The sequence below is a fragment of the Rhinolophus sinicus genome, chromosome 17 (genome assembly GCF_057876585.1).
Source record: "Rhinolophus sinicus isolate RSI-liver-muscle chromosome 17, RSI-T2T, whole genome shotgun sequence".
In the NCBI taxonomy this organism is placed as follows: domain Eukaryota; kingdom Metazoa; phylum Chordata; class Mammalia; order Chiroptera; family Rhinolophidae; genus Rhinolophus; species Rhinolophus sinicus.
The window spans coordinates 152,599,058-152,617,770 of NC_142517.1; the positions used below are offsets into that span (position 1 = coordinate 152,599,058).

General features: G+C 31.9%; 1 protein-coding gene across 16 annotated transcripts in view; it reads left to right on the top strand.

Annotated features, from left to right (window-relative positions):
* SLC4A10 (solute carrier family 4 member 10) overlaps positions 1-18,713 on the top strand; it is a 256,810-nt gene that overhangs the window by 156,126 nt on the left and 81,971 nt on the right. For 6 of the 16 annotated variants that reach the window (XM_019727291.3, XM_074337123.2, XM_074337114.2 and 3 more), the window contains exons 7-9: positions 4,520-4,611; positions 10,605-10,762; positions 13,854-13,941. In XM_019727291.3, the coding sequence (XP_019582850.2) occupies positions 4,520-4,611; positions 10,605-10,762; positions 13,854-13,941 (338 nt within the window). Of the gene's footprint in view, positions 1-4,519; positions 4,612-5,609; positions 5,700-10,604; positions 10,763-13,853; positions 13,942-18,713 lie in introns of all 16 variants that reach the window. The other 10 variants (XM_074337110.2, XM_019727287.3, XM_074337107.2 and 7 more) reach the window with 3 other exon arrangements.

Consider the following 18,713-nt stretch of genomic DNA (forward strand, 5'->3'; position numbering starts at 1 on the left):
TCTATTCCCATGAATAAATGTATTGTTACACATGTATGTAACTTTGTCATTCATCTTTATATTTCTTTATTTTGCTCTGTCTTGTGTCTGTCTCTAACAGGCTCATCTCATCTCTGTACCTCCCTCATCTCCTACCCTTTGGGTACTCTAAATGCGTTGAAGGTTTCTGAGGTAGTGTAAACCAGTTTGGTCTCTAGGTTCATAGTAATGTACCTCCATGTCTTCATCCCAGTTTCCTTCTATTACACATGATTTTCAGTGGATTAAGCAATAGCAAATAATGATGTACTCAAGTAATATGTTATTCTCCTGTTGATTTGAATTTGGCCAAATAGAAATTTAAAAGCTGATGTTTGACACTACTTAGTGTACATAATTTATTTAAAGAAGAAGAAAACTGTAGGTAAGGATTTAAATGAGTGAATGTGGTACCTAACAGATTTTTTGAGAACATGTTTTTACAGTTGCGTTTCAGTAATGAGATGCTTCAATGATACAGAGTTACTTAAAATAAAAAATAGTACTTTGACATAATCTTATGTTCCTCCCCCACAACTTGATGATGAGGGAAATGTCTATGCTAGTCTCACAATAGACTTAGTGAAAAATTTATGGACTACCAAGTAGGAAGGCAGAGCTTCCATTTTCTAGTTAGTAGTCACTTGATTACTCTCAATTTTCTCCTGTGCTTGTCCCACATCTTTTATGATCTGCCTTGGAAAAATACATGGTCTATAATAACTTTATATCTGACTGATATATGACCCCTACATGGAGGTCCAGTGGAAAAAAATGAATTCATGATTCAAATGAAAACTAATTCAAGCACTAGTTGCTAATAGGAATACTATAATATGAACTTTAATTGCTAAGATGTATAATATATATTAGAAATTTGGATTTAAGGTGGTGAACCCTTTGAGTTTAAAGGGTTGAAAAAATAAACATATATGGTAAATATATAAGGATAGTATTAGGTTTCTCAAATATTTCAATAGTCATGAACACTTCCCAGTTCATACTAATCATGTCCACTTTTTATTAGTTTTTGAATAATTTACCCTGAATGTAATAAGGTTACTGAGTTAATATATTTCTTTGAAAAAATTTTTTGGGATAGTCATCTGTATGCCTCATAACAGATGTGGTTAAACATTGCAATAACATTCATTTATAAAATATATTAATATGGACAGTGATCACTGTACAAAACGATGGTCATATAAATAAGTAGGCAAAAACATGTATATTCACAAGCATTGTGGCATATGATTAGACAACTTATCATAAAAAATTAGCATTCACAAAGCTTCCACACATATATGTGATTGCTAAATAATCCCTTTATACTATTTTGTTCTGGAGGGAGAAATATCCTAGCAAATTCTTTGTTATTTTTTAGAAAATATATTCACTTCTGGTGAAGTTAAAATCCTATACCTAAAAATTGTCATTCTATGACCTAGTATTGTTTTAGACTTCAGTGAAAAAATAAGGGATGCACTTTCAGAATCTAAATGTACCGATTCTTCATATGTAATAGTATTTGAATTAATAAAAGTCATTTTGAAATTTAAGCCTATCACCTTCTTCTGAAGGGCAGTGATAATTGGAATAAACTAAAGAATCAGTGTTTAGACAGATAACGATTATGGTTGATAATAGAATTATAAAAATTATTTTAATTCATGAAGTTTCCAGTACTTGATAAACTATAATTTATGTGTGGATTTTAGTCTGCTAGATATAGATATAAATATAGACATAGACATAGAAAACAAAATTTTAAGCTTTATTTAAAGGTTTCTATGTTTTTCCAAATAACCCAAACCAAACTTGTTAGTTTAATTTTTAAATAATAATACCTGTACATTTTTCTGTATCCAGCCAAGTTTTCAGAGACTACCGTGAAGATATACACATAGAATGTATATTGCTTCATTTTAACAAATTAATGTACATGTTAAGAAATAATATTTGGAGTACTCTTTAAACTTTGTAGGACACTTGATGTGATTAAATATATTCAACTACTAATATTTACTACTATTATTTGACTATTACTGCTGAAATATAAGAGATACCAAATTTGTGGTTTATATTCCTATGTCATAAGTGGTAGTTTTAATGCTTTTTTTTCCCTGCACCAGCAGACATTCTATGTATATATCTAGAATCTAGAACTAGCAAGGAATTTACTGCCATCTAGTATGTCGCCTGCTAGTTAAATACTCTCCACTAGGGCATTACCTATATCACTTAAAATATTCATAGAAAATAGTTTTCAAATCCCTTTCTGATTATCAACTTTATGAGGTAATATTTTGTAAAATTTTCATATTATAACAAGAATACCATAGAACAATAAATCTCCAAGTCTATTAATGTGTACAAGATAAAATGCAAGTGCCAATGTTTTAAACGTATTACAAGAGCTGGATGTAATTTATGGAATGTTCTGTTTTTAAAGTTTGTATATGAAAACCAGACTTTAATTTATTTAATTTTTAAATTATAGCATATTTTCTATCCAATTAAATTTATTCAAAGTTGATGATTTTGCATTGGGTTGACTCTTTTTGATGTGTTTGCTGCTGAATTAAATAATTGTTCTTTCATGTAGTTTTATATCATACAAAGTAAATTATTGTAAGAAAGCAGATATGTTTAATTTTTTCATTCCTTGAATTTCATCACTCGATTTTACGGAACATTCTGTAAATTTAGGTTTAAATATATCTAATGTTCTAACTCATGAAAATATGGAGCAATGATGTGAAACTGGTGATTGAAGACATCTGTTAGTAGCACAAATGCATTATGTAAAAGGTTTTTTTTTAATTGCAGTTATTATTTTGAGAATGATAAATTAAATGGCTGCTAATGAACAGTTCACTGTCATAGCTGCACATTGCAGTTAGAAATGGGAGAATGAACATACTTGATGCAGCTTTAAGTGTCATTGCTCTAAGGTTTATATATATATATTTCTTTGAAAATGCTATAATCAGATTTTGTGTACATGGTTTGAGGTGAATTTATTTTAAAAAGTCATTTTAAAAATCTTCACCAAGTGTATTGTTTTACTTTGGTTATTGAAAGAAAATAAGTATTTTAGTTCTAGAAGAATCTTAAGCCCATTACTGTCAATAGAAAATTTTAAACCATGAAAAATTGTATCTATTAATAAATTGACCCCTGCCTGAGAGGATTGATAGTTCAGAAAGGGAAATTTTAGTAATATTTTAAAGTAAGTTATTAGTGTTTTAAATAAAACTTGATAGTTTCTAGATAACAAAATATAAGCTGTATTTCATGAGAGAATTTAAAGAAAAGGTTTTATTTGTATATGTGCCAGTAGTTTAGAGAAATTCAAATGAGTACAGACTGCAGTCATCGGGGAAGACAAGACTACAGGTGAACTTTGAATAAAGTTGGAATTTAGGTAGGTAGAGAGAAGAACTAGGCAGAGACAAGAGTGTATTTCTGATGTATAAGATGAGAATAAGAGCAGTATTTTGGAGTCACTGAATTATGATCATAAATATGGTCAAGGCTTCAAAGCTGGGTTGTCGTCATTGTTTCACAGCAAAAGTAATAAGTAAGGATGGGGAGAGGTTAAGGAAGAAGAGAGAGAAGTGAAATTAAGCAAACCCCATAATTTTTTATCATTTAATTGCTACATATGGAGAACTTAAGATAAATTGAAAGAAAATGTTTCATAATTAGTGAATAATGGACTTTGCTAGCTATTGTCATTTTCCCAGCTATACTGTTCACTTAACTAATATCATCATCTTCCCTATAATTGGGAAAGGTGACAAAATAATAAAGTTTCTGGTTAGTGTTAATGGAAAACTAATACAATTCAAGTTATTGATCTTTTCTCTGCAGACCAATATCAGTGTGCTTATGCAATTATAATCAGTGACAAGCATAAAATCGTAATCATAGTGTTTGCTCTGTGTGAGGTAAAGGTATTTCTCACTGAAATTCCCATGTATAAATCTCTAAAAGTTATTATCAAATAATTTTTTTTCATTAGTTTATTTTTTCGGATGCAATAGAAGCTGTAAATATGCTGTGTACTTTTCAGATAAACAGTAACATTAAAAAAACATACATTTAAGGCAAATCATAATAGATGCCTATCTTATCTTTGTAAATACATGTATCATCAGTTTTGGATGAAATTTAAAAATCAATGATGTTTCAAAACTATTATTAGATTTAAATATTTTTTGTAGGTGATCTTTCTTCGTAGAGCATAACTGTTTAGTTAAAGAGTTTTAATCTGAGAATTGGTTTATATTTTCTTGGTTGAATTCTCCCATTTCTAGCTGTGACTGATAAATAAGAATCTTTGTATTTATACAGATCTATTTATATTGACCTTTCATGCTTACCTCATAAACTCATTAAGAAATCTATGTTAGTCGAATTTAATTCATTATTTCACTCAATATGTCTAGAGTTATGTAAGGAATTGTCCGTATTCTATAATAACAATCTCTTTTAGCAGGTCAGATTGTTTCTCCACAGTCGGCTCCAGCCTGTGTGGAAAATAAAACTGACGTGAGCAGAGAAAACAGCACTGTTGATTTTAGTAAGGTAAGTTTTTCTTTATTTAAGTCAGCTGCTGAATTATTCGTAGAAATTATTGCCCATTTTAAGAGGTGTTGACAAATTTTTCTGCATGTACATTTTTTATTACTTAGCCAGAGCTTGACATTGTTATAGGTAATGTTAGCTTTTAAGTTCACATGTAACATTTTATTTATTCACAAAACCAAACGTGTAAGTTTTATGCATTAGTCTTTGGGTTTCAGCCACTTGGTAAAATGTATCTCTTCTAGTAAAAAGAAAAACTGGACTTCACAGAGAATTTAACAGAAGTTTATTGTTTAACACTTCGCTAGTTTTTTCAAAACAATTTTTTCCTCTCTTTGTAGCAAAGTAAATCATATATTAATAATATAAAGTTTCCTTGTCAGAATTCAGAGAAAGGCATTAGTGTAAGAAAACACTAGAACACAATAGAACTGAACAGTTTCGCATAAAAACATAATAGAGATTTACTGTTGAGGGATACATCTAACTGGAAACAATTCAAATGAAATCATTTACTTGAATTATTCTAAGAAAATGAGTCTGTGAAAATGATGTGATTTTGGTTAGCAAATTCCTGACCTTGTAGTTGTGCTATGGTAGGCTATATGGCAAACTGATACTTGAGCAGGAAAGAGGAGTTTAAATATTGACCAAAATAAAGAGGCTCAACACTTCTCTTTATCTGAGTGGCTGAAACAGTAGTAACTCGAGTGTTTGTGTGTGTGTATATGTGTGTGTGCGTATTTTCTCAGAAAGCCCCTTAGCACTGGCAATGATTTTAACAGTAGGAGGAGGTGGGAATGGGAGGCAGACGCAGAGGAAGTTATGTGCCTCAAGCTTCTGAAAAGGTTAAGAGCCATCAGCTCCTTATGGCTGTTTCACAATCCCCCTGCCAATGCCGAAATGGCCTCGGTCTAGTCACGTGCATGCTCTCACTCCGGTGTGAGTCTCCGTGGGAGCGAGGTGTACCAGCTTAAGTCTGTTAATTATGCGTGCAGGGACTGGGAGGCCATCAAAAGGGGCATACTAGTCCATGTGGGATGAAACAAAGGCATGAAAAAGGACCTCCACACCAGCAAGAGAGAGAGGTGAGGGCATACTCGGGCTGTGTTTCTATGGTGGTTCAACGCTCATTTCACTGTATGGAGGCATGTGATTCAAGTATTACCAGTATTAAGCCAGTTCAAATGTATTCCATTTGCCGTTCCAAAATATCTTTGTAAAACATTACATATTCATTCATCTGCAAGTTGGAATAAAATTGTCACACTCTGCCATACATTTAATTTCTGATATTCTTCATTTGAAACAATGTCTTAAAAGCAGTGACATAAGAAGTTGCTTACTTATTTATGCAGGTATTAACAGTACAGCTCGGCCATACTCAACATTCTCAAAAACAATGATAATAAGTCACATCCTTTCAATAAATTACCCTTTAACTTTTTTTTAAGGATATCACCCCTTGACACTGAATTTTATATCTCCATATCATTTTGCTTTTAGTTGACTGACCTATCTTTGGCAGCGTCAAAAATGCTTCATCGCATTTGAAAGAAAATGAATTTTGCCAGTTGGAGAGAGTCTTATCTTCAGGTCTCCCCAAACAATTAGAACTATAAAAGAATTAAAAACAGATTTTCCTTCTTTTCCATTTTCTTCTATTGGGTTTTCAATCTCTTGTCCATTTCATCTTTTAATAGGCAAGCTAAATTTCTAGCACCCTCTACTCAGTGCCAACTATTTATATTCATCAGTCAGAACACTGCACATGGGAAAGGACATGGCTTTTGAGAAAGAGTTTGAGATCTTGAATCCTAACTCTAGCGTTTATAAACTATCTGATCTTGGAGAAGTCCTTTGAACTTCAGCTTTGTTATTTGTAAAAGAATAATAATAATACCTAGTTATAATTTTGTTGTGAAAATCAAATGAGATAATACAAAGAATGCATGGTAGAGTTCTGGGACATAGTAGGCATTCAGTAAAGGTGGCTATTATTATTATTATTATTGTCAAAAAGAAATACTAGACCAGAATCTAATATATTAGAATATACTGTGAATATTAGAATATATATATATTAGAATATATATGTATCTTAGAATATGTCTAATATATTAGATGTCTAATATATTAGAATATATAATATTCTAATATATTAGAATATACTAATATACTGTGCCTTGAACAGTATTTGGGATGTATTTGTTGAATGAATCCTGTGAGATTCAAAATAATTTAAACCTTTAGTTCTAGAATGTTTTTGAACAACCGTTAAATTAACACTTCTTACTTTATAACCTGGGAGGGCAGGATAGTACAGTTTGGAAAGAACAAATGTGATCCATCATATGGAAACAAATTTTAGTGTCAAATTTTGTAGGTACATGAGAGAAGGTTTTTAAGCCTAATGACTTCAGTTAGGTAGTAAATTAATCACAGTTCAGCTAGTCTCCAGGTTATTTTGTCCACTTAAATATTTTGAGTTTTAATATGTAGATTCCAAAACCCAGAATTTTGAGATGTTAAGAGTAAAAACATTCATTTCACGTGACTCGATCCTACATCCTATCTACATTCAATCTACACATAGTTAACCCTTCCAATGAATGGATATGCCCATCAAATTTATTCATTTAAGGTATGTTTTTAATATAATCTGAACTGTCAGGTATTTGCTTCCTATAATGTTTTTAAAAAGCAGACATGTCAAAACACTCTATATTACTGTTTTTTAAACTGACATGTAGAGGTTGGTTATTTTAGTATATCCCAAATGTTGGTGGTGTTTCTTTTATTTCAAATGACTCAAAAGAAACCTTCACATTATTTTCTATGTAAAAAAAACTTTCTTCTGCATAAATCTTTAGTATGTGAAACATAGTCAAAAGACTTGGACTATTAAATCCTAGAACTCTAGGAAACCTTAGAAATTTAGAAGGTGAGGAAGCTGAATCCCAGAGATATTAAGAGAGCAGCTCAACGTCACTAGCTGGTTTGTGTCGCAACACCATTTCTCCCCAGAGGATCCCTATTAATTTTCTTGTACTTTTTATAATGGGCTTAAAATTTAAACTTTTCCCCTAAAGTCTCGTCTGTATTTCCTTCACATTGCAGTGTGTAGCTTGTCCAGATACTTCCAGTTCTACTATGATCTTCTGTCTTTGTTCTCTAGAGATATAATAGTTCCTCACCCACAGCTTAAGCACCAAATGTCCAGAATAAAGAGTCTTTTCCTTAGCATGAAGGTCTAGAGAACCCAGCGAAATGAACGTAAATCCAGATCCATCACAGTATAGCTTGATTTCTTTAAGGTCCTATTCAGAGGAAGAGAAAATTCCAGTATTTCTTTGTCCATTCCTGTGTTTGAGTCTACTTGAGGGTTGTCTTAGAGGTATAATTCAACCTAATTCTTCAGAGCCCTTTTAGGTATTTGTAACTTTATAAAAGGTTAAACTGTGGTCCTTACATGTGATCTTTTGTTATATTAAAAGGTAGTTAAATTGCCAAATAAGGTTTTTTATGAATTGTATATTGACACAAAAACAAAAATACAGGACTACCCCAGGAATAATATAAATATAATTGTAAATATAATAATTAGGTAATAAATTACATAATCTATTACCCACCAAGTATATAACTACTTCAAGAATAATATAATGTAATGAGTATAATATAATGGCTACTCCAGATATATATTATTTAACTATAATTTATTATATTTAAAAACAAAAGATAAATTTGCTACTCCTGAAATTTAATTCTGTATATTTAATGTTTTTTTCCAAATAACAGATATCAATTAATGATATATTACGTATTATATAATGCAAAAAGAAAATCATGTGTAAGGACCATATATTTCCTTTTATAAAATTAAAACTATTTTAGCATACAATGTACTCCTTGATTTAATTAAATTGTATCTTAAAGCAGTTATTTGTATAATTGCCACCTTCCTGAGGCACAGACTTCAATAATTAAGACTATGGTATTTGTCAAACGATAAATGAATTTATAGAAAGTTTTCCAGGTGGAATTTAAACTTATTAAAGTTATAACAGGTATTATCACTGTGACTCATATTGCTTATCAATTATAGATTTTTCTTAAAAAAGCTATTTTCTTATTTAAATTTTTTTTTAGTGTATTAACATTGAATAATTGATTTTCCATTGGGGGAAAAACTTAATTTTTCACTCTTTTAGACTCTGAAAGACTTAGGAAGATTTATTATATTTTTCTCACAGGACTAATAGTGTAGAGGTTATCTTTTATTCCCTTCTTGAGAATTTATGCATTATAGTGAAATTGTAAAGCGTAAGTAATTGAAAGCATTTCCCATGTGTGCATATCAACTAGCCAGAAAAATAAATACAATAACATGATAATAATTCTCATGAAATTTAACCTTGTATTAAAAAAGTAAATAAACAGTTTCATGTCTATAAATTAAAAGATTAGATTCTATAAAAAGAAAATACTTACCATATAATATCTCAATATATAAATTTTATGAGTTTAAAAATTTATATTTGGGAGTATATTTATAGGTTAAAAACTTTGGAATTTATAATATTTGTCGACTTTTATAGGAAGTTTTACTTTGTTAAATCATTTTTTTCTTAAAAATAAAACAATGGTTCTATTTGATATTTTTAGTGGAGTACTGCAAATTATTGTTATGTTGAATCCTTATGATAAAATGTATCCTCCATATAATGGGTTTTAAGTTTTGTGGCACCCTTGTTTTACAGAAAAATTAAATAGTTGTAAACCTTCTAAATAGCTGTGTTGAGGTCTTGATTTCAGAAAGCAATGTATTTAATGTAGTCCCTAGAGGCTGGCAATTGACTTTCTAAGGTACTCCTCCTAAAAGTTTTATTTTTTTTCATTTTTAACTTCTTGGAAAAAATGTTCTCAAATCATTAAACTTGAATTGTATATTAAATAATCAAAAGAACTATCTGGCCTAAAAAAATCGTCTCAGCCTCACCTATTTTGACAGAGTTCCTTTCTCTCTCTGTCTTGGCTAGTCCCACTTTGATCTTTGGCCTCCATTTCATCAACACAAGAGCATAAAACCAATTACTAGGGCAGATAAATCTTATTGTTTCTACAAACAGATTTCCATAAAAAGCAACTCAAATGAATTAGAAACAAGAAGTAGGCCTTGTAAAATTTACTTTAAAGTCACTGCTTGGTTTTCACTGAGACCCTGTGCTTAAATATTGATATTTACCCTGAACAGTTTATACTCATTTTTTTCAAACTTCACCCTTAACTCTAAGCATTTCTTCTTGTTAACGATCATTTTATTTCGTGTGCATTCATTTCAATCACAGACATCTCATATCAGAAAGTTAACTATGGCTCTTCAGCCACCCCAAATGTTAATACTTTTATTTTTGTTTTCTTTACTCTGCCATATCTAAATTCTCTGATGAGAAATTAAAATTGAAGAATGATCAGGCCAAGTATAGATTGTGAAGGATATAGAACAACTAGAATAAAGATGAGGACTAAGGTCATAATTCATATTGTAAGGAGAAACATGATTATATGTATTTTTGAAATAGGCGTATTTTGAGTATTAATTAATTGAAATATAGTGTGCACGAAATTAAGATAATGTAGCGTAAAATATTGAAATCTATTGGCAAATGCCAATTAAATTATGATTGAAGTATATTTAATTGAGCATATGCTTTTTTCTCTCCGAAAATTTTGATATTGCTGATACTGAAGAAGCTTCTTTAAATATATTGAATAGAGAAACTAGAGTATTCAGCTTTTTGATGACAAATTAAAAAAAATACACAAGAAGAAAAGTTATTTCTAAAGGGCAAATGACACGTTTAACTATTTTTAAAGCTTATTTAAACTATATTTGTTGAATTACCATATGTGAAGCACTGTCCTAGGATATGATTTAGCAAATTTTTCCAATTTTGATTTATCTTATTTTACTTGTGTGATGCTCGCAGGTTGATCTGCATTTTATGAAAAAGATTCCTCCAGGTGCTGAAGCTTCAAATATCTTAGTTGGGGAATTGGAGTTCTTGGATCGAACTGTAGTTGCATTTGTCAGGTTGTCTCCAGCTGTATTGCTGCAAGGACTGGCTGAAGTCCCAATCCCAACCAGGTAAAAAGCCTAAGTGCATCTTTTGTGTTTTTCCTAAACCATATTTTTTGTGTGTGTGTGTGGAAAAAAACACAAGGAGCCAATATAATTTACTCTGAGAGAGTTTTTTCTAGAAACTAATGTTTAATCCACAACACTGTTGTTTCTTCTTGTTTGTGGAGGAGGGGAAACAGTGCTTTAAAAATTATTCTTTCCTTCTTCCGCTCAAACTTTTATGTTTTCTTTCAGGCATGCTCCTCATCTCTGAATACTCCAGTTTATATCACCATATAAATTCTTTCTTATAATTTTGGTAAGAAGTGATGAAGTGCTAGGCTTTCCTCAAGATTGTATTAGACTGTGGGCTAAAGAGAGGATTCTGTATATGAGTGTGGTCAAACCCAGATTGATCAGGTTCCAAGGCTTGGCTTATGATTGAATGAGTCGGCCTTCAAAGTATGTGTAAGTGCTGTCATGAGGATAGTCCAGCCCACATTTATTGCACTGCTTGTTTTAATCCGAGGCACAGTCTAGCTCCCCTACATAGAGTCTGAAGAATCGTTAGTAGTAGCATCATGGTACTGTGGCTGAATCCAAATCAAAAGTACAAATTTAGTTTGATTACATGAACTTCATTTTTATTTCACTATGTGTAAAAACGAACAACTTAGGGATAATACAAACTGAATTATGTTGTTTGTAATTTGTCTCTATTTTATAGATATAAGACTGTCCATGTAAGAAATGTGAAGAAGACAAAGGACTTCAGTACATTAGGTTCCTAACAATTCATCCAGGGAACCTTGTTTTCTTCCTGTCTCCCTCCATCCAATGTGGTTCTTATGTAAAGATAGCCTTTCACTCTGATCCTATTTCTATAGCAAAACATATCTCTCTGGGGCTCCATCTTCCACATGACTGGTACCCTTTGTATGATGCTCTAACTGTTTCAGATGCTGTTAGTATGATGCCTCTTCCAAACATGGAATGCCTGAGCCAAGTTAAAATGATGTAAAGTTCAAGCGTTATGGCATCTGTATTTGTAGAATATGTTTTCTCTGTGAACCTTTGTCCTTAACTCAAAACATAGCAGATTACATCACTCTGTGCTTTAATTATGGTAAGATATCTCCCAAATATGGAATAGTTTAGTCAGGAGAGGCCTCATTTTGTAAGAGCTTAGCTAACTGGAATGGGATTCAGTGTTTGAGTACCTATGCCTGGATCTATGGTTTGAGTCAGGAACTCTGTTATCATTCAGCTTACAGAAAAGAAGTTCATCCTTTTGGAAAGCTAATGAGGCTTCTGATACATACCAACTTTTATTTAAAAAGGGGAATGATGAACTGAGCTCATTAAAGTGGCATCTGACTGTATTTGATTAAAGCTGTGTTTTTCCATACACAATCTGTAACCTATTCAGAGTTTCTGGGAATTTGGGATTCAGATTTAAGATGTCAAGCTTACTCATTGTAGAGGTATTATTTTAGTAGTTTAAAATTCCTTTTCAGTCTTCTAAGCAGTATATTGTTATTCCACCATTTAAGAAGGTGTCTGATGAACTCTTGAGTAAATGATGGCTATTTGTGCCCATGATAGTTCCTGTATTTCAAAGGAAAGAAAAGAAAAATTCCCAGGAGTGGAGAAAAGCTGTAATGGGGTAATACACCCTCACTTTGAAAACTGTCAAGGTTTAGGTGACCTCGATTCATACTGACAGCAAAATATGTGTAGAGAACAATGGAGGAAAAATTAGGGGCACAGTAGAGCCAAGGAGAGATGAAAAAGACTGGACTAGTTAAGAAAGGTGAAAAATAGAAGAAGATTAGTTAGATAAATAGAATACAGAAAGCCATTCAAGGTTCCTAATTATTCTTTCTTGGAGGACAAAACGGCACACCATGAATATAACAGCACAACATAGTAAAAATGTCAGAAAATAATCTTTCAGGACTTTATAAATAGCCCATGCAATAGAAACCTGAAAAATAGCAAGATGTACATAGGTCAAGAAATTTCTTAAAAGTATTATAGGTGATAAAGTATCCGCTACCACATGAAATTGTTCCTGTTTTAAATGTATAGTGGACATTTCTGTATAGTAAAAATTGACTAGGATTTAGTTACAACTGACGCAAAAAATTAATATGAGACCCTAGAAGACTGTGTAATATATGCTTCATGTAAAAACACGTACATTCTCTAAAGCTTATAACTAAATGAAGGGTAGAATTATAGTACCCATTTTAGTATATCTTACAAGGCCATTAGTCTTCATGCCTAAGAGCAGAAACCATTTAACAAATTAATACCACTGAATTATATTATAGGATATGAGCCGTTTTTAAATTTTCACAATTTCCCTGCAACACTGACATTTTCAGAGACAGGACAATTACCAGTCCAGTAAAGTTAGAACACGTATTGATTTCTTCAAAAACTCCAGTTGTGATGATGAGTTTGCTGGACTTTCAACCTAATTTAGATGGAGTATCACAATGCAGCTGGTACTTTTATTCCTCTAGCATTGGAATTAATAGATCATTAACTCCTTTATTTATTTATTTATTTATTTATTTATTTATTTATTTATTTATTTTTGTGCCTAACTGGTCTTTGATTCCTGAGAATCTTTTTTCTAGTAAATGTAAAATTTACATACACCTTAGATTTTTTTGACCATGTGTTCTTTCTTTGTTTATACAACTGTATTATCTTTTCCGCTTTCGACCTAGTTCTACAATTTGCATGTTAATGAATTCTCTTTCTTACAATTTAGAATGGTTTAATCCGGTTTTAATTTTCTCACCTTATTCCACTAAGAATTATAGAATCCTTAAAATTCTCAGTAACAACTGTGTAGGCTCTACAGGTAACAAAATGGGGGAAACACTGAGATAAAAAATAACCACAGATTCCCAGTGCTTAAAAACGTTAAGCATAAGAGTCAATCATTATAAAATGTTTCAAAATAATAATAAACTGAAAAAAGGATTTTGCATCAAAATCCCCATTTGAGTAATTCCTTTGAGATGAGTGATTCTGTACTACTAAAACTATTTTTTATATGCTACCATGAAACATTCGTGTTTTATTTTCTTCTTAATTACAGATTTTTGTTCATTCTTCTGGGACCCCTGGGAAAGGGTCAGCAGTACCATGAGATTGGCAGATCAATTGCAACCCTAATGACAGATGAGGTATTTATTCAAGTTCATTGGGAACATTTTCCCTACTAAGTACATGTAACTTTTGGTGTTCCTGTATTCATGACAATTTACTGTGAATCAGTTTTCTCCGTATTGAATCCCCTTTCTATGTTTCCAGTAGAAAACTTCCTTGCAAAAATTTGTTCAAAAGGGATAATAAATTGACACATATGAATATGTTTTAAAACCTCATATTCTAAAAAAATTCATTATTTAGTGACAGTTAGAATATATTTATTAATATTATTCTTTTATGTGCTGCCAAAGTGAGCACCATTATTAATATTATTACAAATCTCATTTGAGCAAAATAACTTTTTGGAAACATTTTTAACAACTTTATTTAGATATAAGTCATATGTCACATAATTTACCCACTTGAAGAGTACAGTATGTTCAGAGTTGCATGCAATCATGGAGAGTTGGGCAAAATAATTTTAAGGTGTCAAGAAAAAACAATGGCAGTTTATCTGAATAGTATACATGAGACTAAAATCCATGCAACATCTATCAACTCTCGTTACAATGGCCTGTAAGTAGTTCTTAATCTGGTGGTCTTTGAACCATTAGAAAAGCTGTAGATGGATTTCAAGGGGCCTGTGATCTCCCTGATACAGCACCAATTTTTTAATCTAAAAAATTTGTATGTAGATTTTTTTTGAGCTGAAAAAAGCTCTCATCAGCTTCTCAATGAGGTGTATATCTCAAAAATGTAAGGTCATAAAAATAAGAATGTAAAAAATAGTATTATTTAACTGGTTTTTGTATTCTCCAATACCTTATGTTATTGTTGTTTTTATTGTTTTATTGTTATTATTTGTTTTTATTGTTTTATTATTATTATTAAAGAAGAGCAGATGCAAAGATCACAGAAGGAACATAAATTCAAAATTCAGTAGTAAATAAAAAATGAGATTATACATTTTTAGAATCTCATCTAAATAATTTAATGATGTATTTACTGAAATACATGGCTTTAGGTACTTTAAAATCTGTAAAAAAGAGTGAATTAATATTACATATAACTTTTACTAGGATTATGAAATCTGAAAATTTGAACTTGTGTTTGGGGTTTGATAGAAATTATTTTATTATATGTATTATAATTAATTATGTTTTATAGTTTTATATCAATTAGTTATTGATCTTTATACATAGGAAACCAAAAGCTAGAGAAAAACATTTTTTTTCATCAGTTTCAGAAAGAACTAACTTAATGAGTGTATTAGCTTCCTACAACTGCCATAAAAAAATTACACAAACTAGGTGATAAAAACAAGAGCAATGTATTTTCTCCTATTTTGGGCAGCCAGAAGTCTAAAGTAAAGGTGTCAGCAGGGCCGCCTTTCTCTGAAGGCTCTAGGGGAGAGCCTCTCCTTGTCTCTCTAACTTCGGGTGGCTCATGGTGTTTCTTGGCTCATGGCAGCAAAATTCTAATCTCTGCCTCCATCTTCACATGGCCTTCTCCCTTGTGTCTCTGTGTGCCATCTATGTTTCTGTCTCATACAGACATCCATCATTGCATTTAGAGCCCTCCCTAATCCAGGATGACCTTATGTTGATTGCATCTGCAAAGATCTTTATTTCAAGTAAAGTCACGTTCTGAGGTTCAGATGGATGTATGTTTTGAGAGGACACTATTCCATCCACTGCAATGACTAACACTTCATTGATGGAATCTGGGAGAAGACAGGAGGGTGATAAAAAGGGCTTCATGAGGCCCCAAAACTTGCTTTAGTAGAACTCTTTTTGAGATAATACTCATAGTATCTTTGTTTATAGTGGTTCCACAGTATGGCAAAAATAAATAAATAAATAAAAAAGACACTGATTTCTATTCTACAGTTTAAATACTGTCACTTTCATGTGCACATATGTTTCATGTTATGTTTCCACATCTAACATCAGAACACTACATTAAGATATCTCTATGGCATGGGACATGTTATATGGTGAGAGGAGCATATTGTATCATGGGAAGTGCATACACACTCAAGGTACCTTTCTTCCAAAACCTCTCCTTCTCCTATTAGGAGTCAAGATTTTCTCACAGAAAGATGTCAATTCCAAAGGCTTTTTATTTATTTTTTTAAACTAATCAAGTGGACATAGAACAGCAGAGAAACATTTGTATTTTAAAATTTTTAAATTTAGAATCAGAGTAGAGAAGCGATGTCCATCTTTTTCCTTGATTAATGAGCCATCTAATGAAGGCTCAAACATGAATTGTTTAGACCTGAAATTTTAGAGCTTAGCTTTAGGGCAATTTGTAACTCTCTGAGAACAGAGGGATAGAGAAGCAGAAACTCAGAAAGTTACCCAAAAGATGAGTGCTGTAAATTATAATAAGATATTCTAATTATAATAGCATATTCATTGATTATCGAAAAAATGTTTAAATACTTTTAAAAGAAAATCATTTTTTATTTTCAAAGCAGAAGTGGAAAAATTGTTTTTTCTTATCTAATTGCTTTGAGTGCTATTGGGTAATTGTACTGATTAAGAACAAAATGTAATACGTTGGTTCATAAAATTTAATTTAATTAAGGAAATGATGAATTAGATTACCAAATTTTAAATTACATGAGAGCGGTCACCACTTCATTTTAGTGCCCTGATTTTGTCAGGTGCTCAAATAAATATTTGTTGACTGAGCTCTATTTGTGCTTCCTCCCTGAACTGGGAACTCCTGTCTTTTTCTTTTGTATCTTCAGAATTAGAATAGTGTCTGGCCCTCAGTCAGGGTTTAATAAGTTTTTTTTTTTTAAAATGAATGAATAACTGAATGTGTGCTTCATTTTAGCAATACCTTATCTTGAATCAATCCAATCATTATTTTATTTTCTGTTGAACACTACTAGAGATAAATCATATGGCTTTTGCTTATTAGCTCTACTAGCAATGTATTAATCTCCTCACATTCTTGAAAATTATTAAACACTCCAAACAGCTTCATTTATGTTGATAGTATGCCACTATTTATCATTAATAGAACTTAAAACTGAGAATTTAAAAAAATATGTATTTACGAATTCTTTTAAATATAACAATAATAAAACCAATAACTTAGTTTTATGACAACAAAGGAAAAAACAAAGAAAATGACTAAGAAGAGTGGTTTTTATTTTTGGTTCTGGATTTTTGAGCCAACTATTTTCTGTCTCTGTCACCGAGATCTTAAGTCAACAGTGACTCTTTCTGTTCAGTCAGCAACCATGCCCTATATTTGGTAGCTACTTAAGAAATACATATAAAATTAATGTTCAGGTTTTTCACATTCATAAAATAAAATCTCTTACTGCTTAACATAGCATCTACCACTGAAGAAGAATTGATTGAATCTGAATCTCAAGAGCTTTGAAGGAGTAGTTTCTAGTTGGCCCTGAATATCTTAGCTTCATTCATCTCCTAGCATTACAATCTGATTTTTGTCACTACCACTCTACTGAAACTGCTTTCAGTGAGGTCACCATTTACAAATGGTGTATCCTGTGTTCAGTAAGGTCACACTTACAAATGGTCTCAGGTGCTCTCTCATTGGCATTTGACATTATTGAACCCTCTTCCTTCTTTTTTTTCCCATGAAGAACAGTTCAAAGTAGTTGTGTGCTTTATTTTGACACCAAACCTTTGAGATTTGTAGTACTGCTTACACTGAGGCCATAAATATATCCTTCTGTATTATGTTCAATGAGATTTATACTTTATCTCTCATATTTAAAATTTTAATATACCCAGAACTGCATTTTGTGTAGGAGATGGGTAGACATCCAATTTCAGTTCTACATAAACAATCACTTGACTTAGTACCATTTATTGATTTGTCGATTATTCATTCGATGGTTAGCAATGCCTGCATTTAAAAACAATTATCCATCTGTGCCATCTCTATCCTAATTATAGTCGCTTTACTATAATGAGTCTTGGTCTCTAGTAGGACAGATCCCTCCCTCATTGTGTTCTTCATTAATTGATTCAATAAGTATTTATTGAATGTGAACTATTTATCAGGCACTCTTGCAGTTGCTGAGGGTATATCAGTGAACAATATGGACAAAGGCCTTTTTTTTCTTTATTGAGCTAATACTCTAGTGGAAAGACAGACTAACATATAAATAAGTAAAATATATGATATATGGTAATAAGTGCTATAGAGGAAACCTCAAAATCAGAGAAGGGAGAGAGGATGGGATGGAGAGAGTTGCAAGTAAAAATAAGGTGGTCAGGGAAGGCCTTACTGAGTAGATGTTTTATCAAAGAACCTAAAGGAGGAGAGGGAACAGGCTATTTAGATATCTGAGGGAAGAGCTTTCCAAGCAGGAAGATAAACAAAGGCAAATACTTTGAGACTGGAGTGTGCCAGGAATATCTGTGGCACAGTAAGGAGGGCAACATGGCTGGGCAGGAGGGAGCAGGGGAGAGAGCAGTAGGCAATGAGGTCAGGGAGGTGAGCCGCCGGTCTGTGTAGGGTATGTAAGGACTTTGGGTTGGAATGTAAATGGAAGGTTTTGAGTAGAGAAATGAAATGATTTATCCTACATTTTAAAAGAACTGCTGGGCTTGGCCCTTTTACAGGAGTAAGAGCAAAAGCAGAGAGACCAATGATGGTGAGAGAAATCAATGCAATTCCTGTGAAAATCCCACCAGGATTTATCAAGAAGCTTGATAAGCTTATCCTAAGAAGTATATAGAACAAAGGTCTAAAAGTAGTAAAAGCAGGCTTGAAGTAAAAAAGTAAACACATTTGCTGCCCTTCCCCTCCC